Source organism: Lissotriton helveticus, chromosome 5_1 (genome assembly GCF_964261635.1).
Source record: "Lissotriton helveticus chromosome 5_1, aLisHel1.1, whole genome shotgun sequence".
NCBI classification, from domain to species: Eukaryota; Metazoa; Chordata; class Amphibia; order Caudata; family Salamandridae; genus Lissotriton; species Lissotriton helveticus.
In genome coordinates this window covers 1,004,096,251-1,004,111,751 of record NC_136065.1, presented here as the reverse complement: position 1 = coordinate 1,004,111,751, position 15,501 = coordinate 1,004,096,251, and the positions used below count along the sequence as shown (strand labels likewise).

General features: G+C 45.0%; 1 protein-coding gene across 1 annotated transcript in view; it reads left to right on the top strand.

Annotated features, from left to right (window-relative positions):
• Positions 1-15,501, top strand: part of DOCK1 (dedicator of cytokinesis 1) — a 1,311,419-nt gene that overhangs the window by 1,043,588 nt on the left and 252,330 nt on the right. The window contains exon 38 of the mRNA XM_078643512.1: positions 5,076-5,195. Coding sequence (XP_078499638.1) covers positions 5,076-5,195 — 120 coding nt within the window. The remainder of the gene's footprint in view (positions 1-5,075; positions 5,196-15,501) is intronic.

The following is a 15,501-nucleotide window of genomic DNA, read 5'->3' as shown; positions in this document are numbered from 1 at the left end:
CTGGCACTTTCCCTAATGGTGCTGTTCCTCACCATTCGCTTCTTCCCTTTCTGTTTCACAGATTTTTTCGCACACTGTTCCCATACTCTCACAGTTTTGTTTGTGATGGCTCCGCGTTGTGGTATGGAAAAGTTCTCCGAAGAAAACTGATGACAGCGCGCTGGGGTGGGACTTACGTGACCTCGCTGATGTCATGTCCGCGGACGTCAGGGCGGAGTCGCCTGGTGCCGCCCCCCGGCACGCAGAGATGCTGTGGCAAAATTTTTTCCGGATCCAGTTTCACGCCGAGGGATAATTCAATGTTAACGAATCTGCGGCTAGAATCTTCTCTACCAGATACATCATTACGGAAGGTAAGTAACTTGTACTTCATTCGCTAATGCAAAAAAGTAACAAGGACAACAGTCAAATCTGCTTTGTGCCTCTATTTATTGTAAGCAGATCTGATATCTCCTACATCACTCTAACTCTTATGACTGATAAGTCTGTGCAAAGAAGTCTTGTATATTTGATAAATGTGTGGCCAATGCTCATTTTATCTAGTAAAGCATGCAATTCTATGGAGTCAAAGGCTTTTTCATAGTCAGCCAATAGAAATGTGGTGGGTCCATCCAACCTGTTCTCTAACTCAAGGGCATTATGAAGCCGTCTAATAACATGTCTTGTGGCACAGCCGGGCATAAAGCCATTCTGATCCAGTCAATTTGGGGAAATAATAACTGATATCAGTCTAGCAAATGGTTGGGAAAGCACTTTCACAAGAATTTTCACCGCCACATAAAGGTGGCTGATAGGATGGATACCGGTCCAATGCACATCCCATTTTGTGAATAACTACAATATCTACTGAGCACAGATCCAACAGCAATTTGCACTCCTAAGAGACTCCGCACAACCAGAAGTGAGTCAAATAGTTCTGATGTTTAAAGACTTTAGATGGGAACCCATTGTGTCCTGGAGTTGTACCAGGCTGAAGTTGTTCAGGGCCTCTGATAGTCCTTAATTAGTAATTTCTCCATCCAGGAGAGAACTATATACATTACATAACCTCCTCATGGGAAGGTCAGCAACACAACCGGACTATGCATCTATGTCCAGTGTCTCAACTTGTGAGTATAGTACTGAATAGTAAGTCGCAAATGATTGTACTATGTCACAGTCATCTTTAATAACTCACCCATTATCAGTGCTGGGATTCTGATTAGACACATTTGGCATCTGTGATATAAGGTTTTACTGGCTTTGTCCTCCCCACTGGTATAAATGACTGCATCATAAGCCATACTGTCCTTGCCTCTTCCAACAATGTTAAATGCAATGTGGATTTTGTGTGCATTATTTCTCCGATAAGGTTATAGGAGGGAGAGTGCATGTGCTGGTGCCCAAGTGCAAGATGTCGGGCCTCCATATCTATCACCGCCTATTGCTGTTGTTGCTTTTTCCCAGCTTTAAAGCCAACAATGTTTCCACATATCATAACCTTAAATATTTCCCAGAGTATTCCAGGGAGGCCACCAAAACCTGATTATCAGCATAATCTACCTCAAATACATCTCTGATGTATTCTCTAAATTCTTCATTTTGTAGGCACCATGCACTAAGCTACCACCCTGACAGCCGGTCTCCTTGGGCCCTTCGGTAGTGTAAACTCCAAAGAGGAGTGATCCGAAAGACTTTGAGCTAGGATTCATACTCCCACAGCCCTAGGCACTATAAAGTAGTCAAGGAGTGAGAACGTTAATGTACCCCAGACTAAAACATAAAGGCCTTTTCCCTTAGATGAAAGATTCATCAGTAACCTCCAAGAATGTTGCCAATGTCGTCGGGCTACATTGAAGAGCTCCCAATCAGTGCCATCTATCCGGCCTCCAGTCAACTACTCCATTCAGATCTATGCCCATAACCCACTGTTCCATTGTCAGTCGTTCGATAAATCCACTGCTAACTTCCAAGAAGGACAGCAATAGGATGTGAGTGCATATATAATGAGTAAGGACGGAGGACTCCCATGTAGCACCCGTGTAAGTGCCACATAGTGACCTAGTGTATCATGCCTTGTGTGTGCAATCTGCGGAGGCAAGTGGCTACGGATCAAAATAGTGACATCACTCCGTCCTATAGTGAATCTGGAGTGATATCCTTATGAGAAACCCAGACAGGGCCAAATGGATATTTTCTCCCCATGAAATGGGTCTGCGGTAAATAAAAAGTTTATCTGAGATTCGGTGCTTCGCAGCTTTAAGAACTGTGCCTGTTTTAACCCTGCCTAACAGAACGTTTACATTGATTATGGGAGATTTCAACCCATGGGTTGATTACTCTGAGCCCCAACAAACGTAAATCCTTGAGTATTTGCAGATCCTGGACTTCAATCAGGCAATGTTGGACCAAGCTCACATAGTAGGCCATGCATTGGATTTTTTATTGGCACACAAATGCATCATAAAACTCATTACTTCTGATTCCGTTGTTATGGCTCGATCACCTCCACATTTCAAAACTTGTACATACTCACACCCCCATGGACGTCATTTAGGGGTCGCCACTGCCTCCTGCGACCCAGAGCACTGTGCCTGCGATCCCCTAGCTTCAGAGGACAGTTGCTAACTTAGAAAATAATCATTTACTATTGCAAGTGGCGTAGATCGTCTACGTACCTCCTTGCGCTGAGCTTGTGGAGGGAGTAAGAAAGAATTCCCGGGGAGCGAAGGAGATTGAGCGGTGAAGGTAAAAGGCTCAGAGGCGAAATGAAGGTAGAATAACGAAAATTAGAAAACACTACAGAGAGAAGGGTGAGAAATCAAAAGACAAAGACAGGAAGATGTGTGTTTGAGAGACACAAAGAGGGATGAAAGGGACACCAATAATACTGTGACATAGACAGGTGAGAAAGGACAGCTAAGGGATTAGGAGAGGTAGTAGAAAGGTGAAATAGTGTGGAAAAAGAGACAGAACAGGTGAGAAAGTGAAGTGAGCGCGGGGAAGACGTAATATAAGGAGATCGGTGAGAAAGACACATTTAAGATAGAAAGGTGGGGTGAGAAAGGGTCAGCAACAGGTGAGAAAGACGTGACAGACAATAAAAAAAGTTAGACAGTTAACAAACAGATGACCTGTGATGTCACTTTCGCTACCCCTGGCCTTTTGGTGAATCGACGCCGATGCGCACCCCATGCAATAGCCAGACTCTACTTTGTGTTTCTGTCAGATTCTACAATAACTAGTGGAGAAAATCACTGGTGGATTAGGACACGTTTCAATATAAGAGTCATACAAAGAAGTACCCAAAAGCTGTTAGGAGAGAGAAAAATGGCCTCAATGGCTGGAAGCATGGCAGATCCTCAAACCAAATGAGGAAGGTTTTCAGTATCTACCAGTTGATAAACAATCCAAATGCACTTAAAATACCTCGAGTGTGACAAGCTGACATTGCAAAGATTTTGTGTGGTATTACCTTTTAATCTGCTAGCACAAAAATTCCAGAAACTTAGAACTCTTCCTTTACCTTTCCATTGTTTTACCTCCACCACTTGTTTAACTCCTTTCTTGGAAAAACCTTGAGGAACTGGCAGGTCTGGAATAAAGGTAACCACATCTAACCATCTAGTAAAGCATGCGTGAAATAATTTCTCCTCTCGCTTAAATCAGAACTCACATTCATGTTACATGGAGAAATCCCTCGCTCGTGCCTCTCTTGAAGAAACTTTCCGTTGATCCAAAATCTTATCTTTGTGTTGGCCAAATTTTGACTGACCCAACCCCAGCAAGATAATGGAAAGGGATGTCACAAAGCAGATACAAGAGCATCTAAAACTAAACTACATCCTGTATGTTTATTAGTTTGGTTTCAGACCAACCAGGGGGGTTGGAATTGGCCTGGCTATCCTCACCAAGGGATCCACCTTAGAAGGAATATGATTCTTCTGTTCGAACCACAAGCAATGAATGCTTGGGTTATTGGACAATCAGGGTACCCCATCCCTAGCCTGGCTCCTCATAAATGTCTGTGTGCCCTCTAGCACATCTCCTTGAAAGGTACCAGGTGAACATTAAAATACAAATTAACTTCCAGTTGCAAAATATGTCAACCATGTTTTAAAACATTTTGGATCACTTTTTCTATTGAATAATAGATCCTCCTATGTTTGAATCGAGCAAAACCCACAGTCCTTATATTCGGTAAACAGAACCTAACTGGCAACCTTCTAAATGGCCTTCCAGCTTTCTAATGCCACCATGTAGCACATGAACAGTACAGAACCTGGGAGTCATTCTAGATTCAGAAATCTCTTACATTCTCGAACTCAAAACAGAGCTCAAGCACATTCATCTACTTATCTTCTTTTGCAAGATGATCTTCCCGCTTCTCTGCCCTTCCCTCCACGTCATATAAAAAAGAGCTTTGGTTATGGCACAGTATATCTGTAACATTGTTTACACCAGGCTGCCAAAATGCCCATTGCAGGCTGTGAAGACTCCAAAATGAGGCAGGCAAATGATGCTTGATGCTGTGAACACATAATATAAACTCTAAAAGGTCTATATTGGCTCCCAGTGAAGGCTAGCTGAGAGGCATACTAATGCAAAATTACGGGATACTTAAAAAAACAACTGCCCCAGGATATGCTCCCAAATAGATATGCCCTTGGCAACATCAAACACCATTATCTGAAGAATTGACAGACAGCTGAAACAGAGGAAAATGTTGGGAGTTCAAGAGTGAGGTTAGACCCTAAGAATATGCATTTCAGAGAAGGACTGAAAATCTCTTGGTCCCAGAAATTGCATAGATTCTGCAAGGAACCTTCCATTCCTCTACTAACACAAGTTTTAGTTGCATTCAAGTCTGTAACTGAAACTTGGCTTGGGGGCCATTAGCCCACTACTTATAGGGAGACCATGAGCATCCGCAATACAATCTACACGTTTTACACTGTGTACACAGAGTTTGGTTGTATTTTCACTGGATGCATGTTCTGAAGTATAGAAAATGGAGAGCACTCCTTTGCTTATCTTTGTTTTTGTCATAAATGTGTTCTACTAAAATGTTTTTCTCTCATCTCCTTTTTGTTTAGTGGTCAGAAGAAGCTTGTGCAGCACATCTTACTCAGAGGGATGGATATTTGGCCAATACACAAGGACAACTCAAGGAACAGTTGTTTCAGGAAATTATTCATTACTTTGACAAGGGCAAGGTAAACAAAATTGCAGAGCTGTATTTCTATGCCCACCATATTGTAAACATGTATTTCATCTTATGAAGTTCAGTTACTTTTAGACTTGTTATACGTTGTCATTTGAGATATTTTGTTTCACAAGTCAATTGTCTAACAATGGTAAAATCTTTGCAGGTTTGGTATATGGGATGTAAGTTTGCGACTGCCCATTCTCATTAGTAGGTATCTGTATTTTAGCCCTGATTATGAATGGGTAAGAAAATGCTGCCCTCTGCAACCGCTGGCATGTGCAGCTGTCCCGGGATACATTTCAGCAGGTCAAACCAGCCGGAATTTAACGGGGAATATGGTCCAGCAATTTACCATAGCATATGGACTGTGGTGCGTTATGCACCAACATCTGCATGTTATTCCCCAATAAATGGAAAACACTTGAAAAAGATGCTATTGATTGCACCAGGTGCGACACATACCAAGTACTCCTCCGGGGCACTCGTAATCAGCGCCTAATTGTGAAGAGGTTGGATGTTTACTGCCATGCAGTCAGAAGTTGTATTTATGAATGTTCTAACCCTTATTTTGAAGAAACGAATTAGAACTTATAATTTATTTTTAAGTTCAAAGAGCCTCTGAAAATAGTACATTGAATCAAATCCAAGAAAAGTCCCTTGGCGATTGAATCTTTATCAGTATTAGCAACGAGAGTGCTCTTCAGGTAGATGAATGTGACAAAAAAAACTACTTAGCCCACATTTAATTACAGTGTCATCTGAAGTGACCCACTTCAGTTAACTACACGGATGTTTAAAATAATTAAATGTACATTGCTTTAACAATGTGACTCCCGGAAAAGCAAAGAGGTGCTCTGCATAACTAAAATGGTGTCCTAACTTTAATCCTTACTGACATTACTTTATAGTTGTTGTAGCACTGTCTTCATCTGTGTACAGAGGTAATAAAGCAGTTAGTCACTGGCAGTGCATTTCCTCATCGATTTCAATGGTGCCTTAAATGGTGAACATGCTTGGAATATTCCAGTGTCCTAGCAGTGTCTTCTGGCAAATGTCAATTATTTTGGACTTTAGTTAAGTCATTGGTGATGAGATGTGTAGTGTCATGAGCGATGTCTCTGGTGGACATTGTTGATGAAAAATGTATTCCTACAGTAGAGAATATACCATCTAGGGAGTCTCTTACTTATTTACTCATATTATTTACTTTTATATGTGGGAGAGAAAACTTGCAGAGATTTACTTTTTCTGGTGCTGGGAGGACAGTTCCTTGTAGGTACTTAAAAAAAATGACACGCTGTGTGGGCGGGGCTTGTTCCCTGGCTGCACCATTGTGACCTTCTTTGGAATCAGAGAGCTGCTCTATCCTCCTCGATCTGCTGTTGGTGCAGGGTGGATACTTTCTACAATTATTTATTTTCTATCACTAGAACTGTATCCTGTATTATGAATGCTTGTTACTCCTGAGTGTAACTGCTGGAGGCCTGCTATATACAATATCTGCAGTAAGATATACTTGCTGATTAAGGTACTGCAGGCATTAGCTTCGGTGCAGTCTTCGGGAGGACACATGTTAAATGGAGCTGCATCATTTACAGTCTTATCTAATCCCTGCTGTGTCTCCTAGCTTCTTACCCTGGTTGTCCTATGCGTCATCAACAGCGGTATCAGTGACGCCGCCATTTCTGAAAGCATCTGGGATGTAATGTGTAAGGTGATGGGCAGTGCATTGTGGGGGTGTTATGGGTGCAAACCCAACCAAAAAAAAGCATTTTAATTTGTTTTCAGATTTTGGACCGTACTCATAGTGCCCCTTTAAATGAATTCTTGTCTGCCTATAGTTGAAACTTTTTGGAAGTGAAATGTTTAGTTTTGAAATACTTTGTTAGACCTGGCATCCTTAGCGTGGTTACCACCTAACTTATTGCCTGCAGACCTCTTGTTTTTGCTGGCCTTAGGACTTTGCACACTTTACAACTGCTGAACAGTGCTAAAGTGCTCGTGCACTGAGCTCAAAACATAGTAACATCGGCTTATACCCAACTGGCATATTTAGTTTACTTATACGTCCCTAGTAAAGTTAACTACATTTGCCCAGGGCCTATAAATTAAAAGCTACTAGGGGGCCTACAGCACTTCCACAGCCCTTTAAGCATGTCTCAGGTCAGCCCTTGCAGAGCCTGTGTGTGCAGTTTTAAACTGCCATTTCGACCAGGTATAGTAAACCTTTTGCTGGGCCCCAAATCTTCCTTTTTAATACATATAAGTCAACCATAAAATAGGCCCTAGACAGTCCCAAGGACAGGGTGAAGTGTATTTAAAATGTTGGACAGGTACTTTTAAGTTTTACTTTTCCTGTTAGTGAAAAACTCATAGGACAACATTGGAGCATCCGTCTTATATTTTTTTAGTGTAATTTCCAAATGGAAAGAGAAAATGCCACTTTTAGAAAGTTGTAAGTATACTAAGGGGTTGGGCCTATTTTTTGTCAGTAAGGCTAGGCCACTGTTTATTTCTAGAATTTTTGTTTTGCCTTTTCTGACATTAATTAACAACATATTTGATTCCATGTAGTGGGCACAAAACTTAATTAGCATGGCCACAGATTTACTTTCTTAAAATTTTCACAAATGTATGTCAATTACATTTAATTTTAAAATGTCATAAACTTTGGAATCCAAAACCAATTGTGAAACTCAGGTGGCTGCTTCGCAAGGCCACAATAATAACAATACAAATGTGTATATAAGCAATAACAAGCATTCAAACCATACCTTTAAATCATAACAATGTGCATGCAAATGGTTATTTTTGATTAAAGCACGACATAAGTAATAACAATATTAGCATTCTTGATTCAAATGTTCAAGGAGTACGTTTTTTATTTTTCTCTATACTCCTCCACAAAACGACTAGAGGTTGGAGAAACTGCTTTTGTATGTACTTTAAAGAAGGGACCCAGGTTTACTTTATATTTTCATCAGGTTCCCTTTGTTCCATAGGTTTTTTCCAACTCCCTAAGATTGAAAGTGTTGATGTGTTTCAAACCCAACCATTTCTGGGTTCTCTTGAGGACCATGAACTGGGTAACATTATTTTAGTTTTTGTGTTTAGAGATGCACTAGTATATTCAATTTCCTTTTGATGAAGAGCTTGGTTCAAGATTAAGCTTGTCAGAGCAGTGCTCCTGCCTTTCACAGTTTGTGTGTGTCACACTCACTGCCATGCACAATTTGTTCTCGATTATCCAGGTTTTGACAATGTGTAATATGTTTGCAAGAGGGGACTGCAACGTGGGTTCAACATTCTCGAGCTGTTGGTATTGTGGTGGCCTTGCAAAGCAGCTACAGCAGTTGCGCATTTTATTTTAGGATCCTAAGTTTCTGACATGTTGAATGTGAATGTAATTGTCAAACGCTTGTGAAAATGTAAGAAAATAAGTCTGTGGCCATGCTAATTAAGTTTCGTGCCTACTACACAGAATCGAATGTGTTACTTTTAGAAAGTTGGCTTTTTCTTGCCTTAGAATTTGCTGCCTGCAACCTGTCTCTGGTTACATGACTAGGTGTAGTTGGCAGTTGGGCTTTCTGTATTTCTCCTAGACACCCACACACAATGGGAGCTTAGGTGTGACAGGATGGGCCATCATGGCAGGATGGGAGGGAAGAGCAGGGCCCAGCCTCACTTACAACTGAATTCGCTGTATCCTGTCACCACACAAAGGCTGCATACCTCCTGTAGTTATTCTGGAGCCCGAGCAGAGAAGGTGGGGCATCTGTGCACTTCAAAGACATTCCTCTAGAAGTTTATCCCCACTTCAAAGGCACAACTGTGTATAAAATAAGGACAAAAACAACAATTGATGGACGTAATGTTGCACAATGGCAAAACATTCACCCCGAGTCACAGATCTGGGTTTAATCCATCAGTATTTTGCTCACCAAACCACCCCAGTTCAGACATGGCCATATGCAAATCAGTCTTGACCCTGTGCCTCAGGGGAACAGTCCAGCCCGAACTGCCAAGCCGTGTCTTCCCTGGACCGGAATCAAGCATCCTAGGACCGGTTTCTGGCTATCAGCCTTCATCAGCCAGGATAGCTTGATTCCAGTGGCATGGAGAGCACAGGACTCACGTCTGAGCATACCCGTCCCACTCGGGACGACAAATGCAAAAACAACAATTGATAGACGGAATGTTGCACAATGGCAAAACATTCACCCCCAGTCACAGATCTGGGTTTAATCCATCAGTATTTTGCTCACCAAACCACCCCAGTTCAGACATGGCCATATGCAAATCAGACTTGACCCTGTGCCTCAGGGGAACAGTCCAGCCCAAACTGCCAAGCCGTGTCTTCCCTGGACCGGAATCAAGCATCCTAGGACCGGTTTCTGGCTATCAGCCTTCATCAGCCAGGATAGCTTGATTCCAGTGGCATGGAGAGCACGGGACTCACGTCTGAGCATACCCGTCCCACTCGGGACGACAAATGCAAAAACAACAATTGATAGACGGAATGTTGCACAATGGCAAAACATTCACCCCCAGTCACAGATCTGGGTTTAATCCATCGTTATTTTGCTCACCACACCACCCCAGTTCAGACATGGCCATATGCAAATCAGTCTTGACCCTGTGCCTCATGGGAACAATCCAGCCCGAACTGCCAAGCCATATCTTCCCTGGACCGGAATCAAGCATCCTAGGACCGGTTTCTGGCTATCAGCCTTCATCAGCCAGGATAGCTTGATTCCAGTGGCATGGAGAGCACGGGACTCACGTCTGAGCATACCCGTCCCACTCGGGGTGACAAATGCAAAAACAACAATTGATGGACGGAATGTTGCACAATGGCAAAACATTCACCCCCAGTCACAGATCTGGGTTTAATCCATTGTTATTTTGCTCACCACACCACCCCAGTTTTGCCATTGTGCCACATTCCATCCATAATCTTGTGTGTTTTGCTGTTTACCCTATGTGGGAAGGGTATGCCCAGACGTGGGTCCCGTGCTCACTACGCCACTGGAATCAAGCTATCCTGGCTGATGAAGGCTGATAGCCAGAAACCAGTCCTAGGATGCTTGATTCCGGTCCAGGGAAGACATGGCTTGGCAGTTCGGTATGGGCTGGTCCCATGAGGCACAGGGTCAAGACTGATTTGCATATGGCCATGTCTGAACTGGGGTGGCTTGGTGAGCAAAATAACGATGGATTAAACCCAGATCTGTGACTGGGGGTGAAAGTTTTGCCATTGTGCAACATTTCATCCATCATCTTGTGTGTTTTGCTATAAAATAAGGACCTCAGACGCCATCAATTCAGTACACTTCTCGACCTGTGAATACTCTGCCCGGAAGAACTGCTGTGCTGATGGACCACCACTCTGATGGACAGCACTCTTCTGGACTTATGCTTTGCTGTGCTTACCTGCTGCCCTCTTGTCTGGGTGAGAAGCACTCGACCTGCATCGTTTGAACCCAGTGTGAGGGTTAGTTGGCTGGCCTCCTAGTCTGAAGCCTCAGGGACATAACAGGCTTCCAACAACCTTGCATCTGCACCTGGACTCTGCCATCTTGGAGTCTTCCCTGCCAAGTGGTGCTACCCTAGTCCTCGACCCTTGGACAGGGGTCCAAGGTACTCTGCCAGCCTATGTGGATCCAGCAGAACCAATGCATCGCCTCTGCTGCGCAGCAAAAACCAAGCAGAACTGACGCAACCCTCACTGCGTGCATGAGAACAGCTGCATAAAACCTGCAATGCGTTGCAGCCTGTCGCCACATCGGAACTGCTGCTGTGCAACGCATCCCTGGCTCAGGCCCTTACATCTCTCGTCGATGGCAGCCTTGAAAATGGCCCAGTACTCTGCATTGTAGACTTGCAGCTCTCTAGAACCGACTGCACACCACATCCTGATGCCGGACTTTGCATCGCTAGCCCCATCGACAGGATCCTCGACGCCTACTCAACAGGACCTCGAACCGTAACCTCGCCGCATCTCAGAACATAACGCATCTTCATTGCGGATGCACCCAGTGCTCTGTAACCCAGGATTTAAGGTAGTCTGTTCACTGGGCCTAACTGGGTCCCTTTAGCCGGCCCACTTCTCCAACGTGATCGGCCTGAACTTGGTACTTTGTCCTGGTCCTGCGCGACCATATATCCGAAATTGGCGCTCTACTCCTTTTTGTGCTATTTACTCTAAAAGCTTTAAAATTCAGTATCTCCAGTTCTACTAATTAGATTTTGTTGTTTTGGTCTTGTTTTATTTATTAAATTAAGCTCTATTTTTCTAACCTGGTGTTTTTCTAACTTGGTGCAGGATCTTTTTGTGTGGTATTTTCACAGTTTTACTGTTTGAAGTGTTGAATAAATGCTTTAGACATTGCCTCCAAGTTAAGTCTGACTGCTGTGTGCCCAGGTACCAGAGGTGAGCACCAGCTAATTTAGGGGTTGGGTTTGCTTGTGCCTTACCCGGACTAGGATTGTGGCGGCTGCTTGACCAAGGCTCACACCCCAGTCAACCAACAACCCAATGTCTAACACTATACATTTCCAAGTATTTACCTGAATTTAACTTTATCACTGTCCACACTGCAGATAAGATGTGGACCGAAGCCTTGTAAGAAGCCCACCTCACCATAGATCCCACATTATTTGGCTGTGTCCTGAATAATGAGGCAAAAAGGCACATGGTAATTACTGCAGCCAGTAGTACTGTCAGTGTTATTGTCTACCAAAATAATGGGCAGCTCTTATTGAAGCCTAAATGAAGTGCTGTTTTTAGGTTTCGCCTGGGGCCGGAGCTCGTAGCTCCGCCCAGGAGAAATCTTATGTTACAACAGAGTGGGCTTGGGATTACGCCCTCTGTTCCATTGGCTAGCTCCATAAATCGAGGCTATCCATTGGAACAGAGATCTGTCCGTCATGGCCGGACCAGATTCGTAGGCGTTCCCGAGATTTTTTCCCTCTCCGCCTCTGCGATGTCGCCATCGCGGCGGTGGGCGGAGTTTCGTTTTTTTAATGTGTTTGTTTTTCGCCATTCTGCGGCCGACAGCCGCCGGAAGCACCCCCACCCCTCGCGCCCTCCAGCCATCGTCTGTGGTTATCTTGTATTCCTTTCCATGCACTTCGTTGCTTGTTTTTAAACTAATCAAACTTGAACCTGTAGACCTTGTGTACAACTTCTATACATTTTGCGATCGGTATTTAACGCATATACGAATTCGGAAGGGTAACATATGATTCGTGCTCGAGACACCTCAACCCGTTATGTCTGGATCCGCGGATGCGCAAAGGCAAGTCCAGGCCCCGGGCGTTGATCTCGGCCGCCCGCGCCCGCTTGCTGGAATTTGGAGCTGCCGAACCCCGCATTGTGTCTCTTCTCCCCCCCCTACATTTCCTATCTCATTATAGCTCTATATTTTCTTCCCTGCTTTCTTCCTTTTAACACACGGTTTCCTCTCCTTCTTTCTCCCGTGTCTGTCTTTCACTCTCTTGTTCAGGAGAGTAAAAATACGTCTCAGTCCCTAAAACCAGTGCCGGTGCTCAAAAATCAAGGGGCTTATTTACAAGCCTCTTGCGCCCCTTTTGCGTCATTTTTAACAAGGGAAAAGTGACGTAGGGGTGGCGCAAGGAGGCTGTAAATAAGCCTCCAAGTTCTGAAGCTGACCACGCACGATGGATACAGCGCTGAGAAAATCAGTTTCACCGGAAGGCACTTTGGCATTCAGACGGGAAATGCACCGCGAAGCAGACTCGTCTCCCGGGTGCGTAAAGCACACGAGCGCTGCTCCGGGACCTGGGAAACGTTGTATCTGTTCATGCAGAGATGGGGCCCGTCCCTCCAAGGGCAGGCCAGACCCAACGGGCGTGAGGCCAGTCACCGGCCCAGTGCGCGTGAGCTGTGTTAATAGGTCCAGCGCGTGAGGCCTGTTACTGGCCCGTGTGCGTGAGGTGTGTTCCGCCACCCCATAAGCGTGAGGCGTGTGAACGGGCCCATTGCACGTGAGGTGCGCCTAGACTTAGTGAGACGTGTGACTGGGCGCAGCGCGCGCGAAGCATGGTACAGCCCCTTACCAATCCCAAGGGCGTGATGCTGGCCCACTATGCGCGGGGCGTGTGGTCAGGGCCAGTGCGGAGACCCCAAAGTCCAAGACGCACCTGGGCTGGCAACATCGTCTTCACAACGACACACCAGAGCTTCGGGGCCCTAAGAAATCTCGGGGTGTCATGTCATGCTAGATTATTTGATATAGCGCCCGGTCTTCCATTCAGCGGCAAACTAAGCGCTTTACGAATCACGTGATACAGAGCTACATGTGTAACATCCACTGTAGGTATTTTTATTATTATCACGACGTACAATAATTATTATATTATTATTTACATGAATATTCCTCATACATACGGCCCCACACCCACCCATTCTCTCACTCTCTCTGCACTTGTTGCCAGTAAGGCGGCCCCCATCTCACCTCTGTTGTTGTGAACTCCCCGTTAAAATTCGGACCCTGCCAGAAGTCACGCTTCTCTCCTTCTGAAAGGGAGTACTATTATTTCGGGCAATGGTGCCGCCTTCTGTCTACACTGCTTAGAAAAGGCAGAAGTGCTCACGAAGCGCTACATAAAGTAATATTATCTATGTTGGATAAAGACGCAGGATGGCCGTACATTCCCGCCCAAAAGTGTTGGTACTTTATAAATACCGAGGCTTGAAAACGCTGTTGTTACTAAAAACATTTGTTTTTCTGTAGTACAAACGAGAGAAGAAGAATTTAAAATAAAAAACAACTGCTTTTGTTAAAAACCATACTTGACAGTCCGTAGAATGGAGCGCTCATTGAAGCTGGCCTCACGTGTGAGCTAAAGACGGGCGCTGCCTGGATCACAAGACTGGTGCTTTGCGAACCTTTCACTGTTAATTGTTGACTAAACAATGGGCAATGGCAACACTCCGTAGAGCGGCCGCGGCTTCCATCATCTGAAGACACTGCTGTGCTCAGAGGCGAACTCCCCGGAGGGATGCAAATCACGTCGAGGATAGGTCCGGCACTGATGACGTCGAATGTAACAGTCAGCTGTGAAATAATATCCTCGCCCTGTGAAATAAGAGTTAGATATCATTACATTTTAAGAGCATGCCCCACACGCGCGCACACACACACAGACACACAAATATAATGTAAATCTCTCTATACATATGCAATCTTATCTAAACCTGTCTGTGTGTGTTTACACCAATGCAGGATATTTAAACAATGTATCTATCTGTCACACGTCCCTTGTCAGCACAAGAGACTGCCTCCAGGAGGGGTGTGTTCAGCGTCCACGCGCTGCGGTCCCACCCAGGGGCTGAGCGCTCCTTTCGCCCTTTGTACACTTTGCTGTCTGGTTAACTGTCTGAACCCTTGAAACTACTGATTTAACGTGTGGTTTTGATGGCTTGCGGTCTGGTGGTTCTATTGGAGTGTGGACTAGTGATTCTGGTGATGGGGGAGGGGTCAGGTGCCTTTCACCTGATTGAGAGAGCGTCTGCTTGTGTTAGCTTGTGAGTTAAATTGTCTGTTGGTTTGTCGGTTGTGGTTCTGTTGGCTCGTAGCTGTTAGTCCTGCTTTCCTGTGTCCTGGTGGTTCTGTTGGCTCGTAGCTGTTAGTCCTGCTTTCCTGTGTCCCGGTGGTGCTGTTGGCTCGTGCGCTGTTAGTCCTGCTTTCCTGTGTTCCGGTGATGCTGTTGGGCAGTGAGTTGAGGGTCTGCTGTTTCTGTTTGATTGCGGGCATGTGGCTCTTTTGTACTGCGTGCTAGCGGGTCCGCGTTGTGTGCATTCATACATGCCTGGGCCAGCGGGCCTCTGATTGGCTGTGGTTGTGTTCCTAAAGACACCTGATTCCCGGTGCTTGCAGGCAATGGTCACGTCGGCCTCTTAGGGACTGTGCTCGAAGAGCCCCGAGTTTTGTGAGTTTGTGTATCGATCGCAGCTCGGTTCTGTGAGCTTGTCTTTCACTGTTGAGTGTGGTTTAACGACCCTCTGTGCTTGTGGTCTCGTGGGTTGACGATCTGTGTGGTTGTGTCTTTGAACTTCTGTTCGACGAGTGGTTCTGTGACCTTGTGGCTCTGTGGATAGGACGTCAGTGTGATAATGACGGGCATCGTTTCCATTGGCTGTCCTGTGGCCTGTATTCCCATGGCCCATGTTTCTGTGGTGTTCTTTGGACTTGTGATCATTAGTTTTCGTGTTTCCACCGGCTGCTTTTTTGTGTGAGCTCTTGTTTGGACTGTGTGTATGTGGCTTGTGCTTCTAAGGGCTCGTG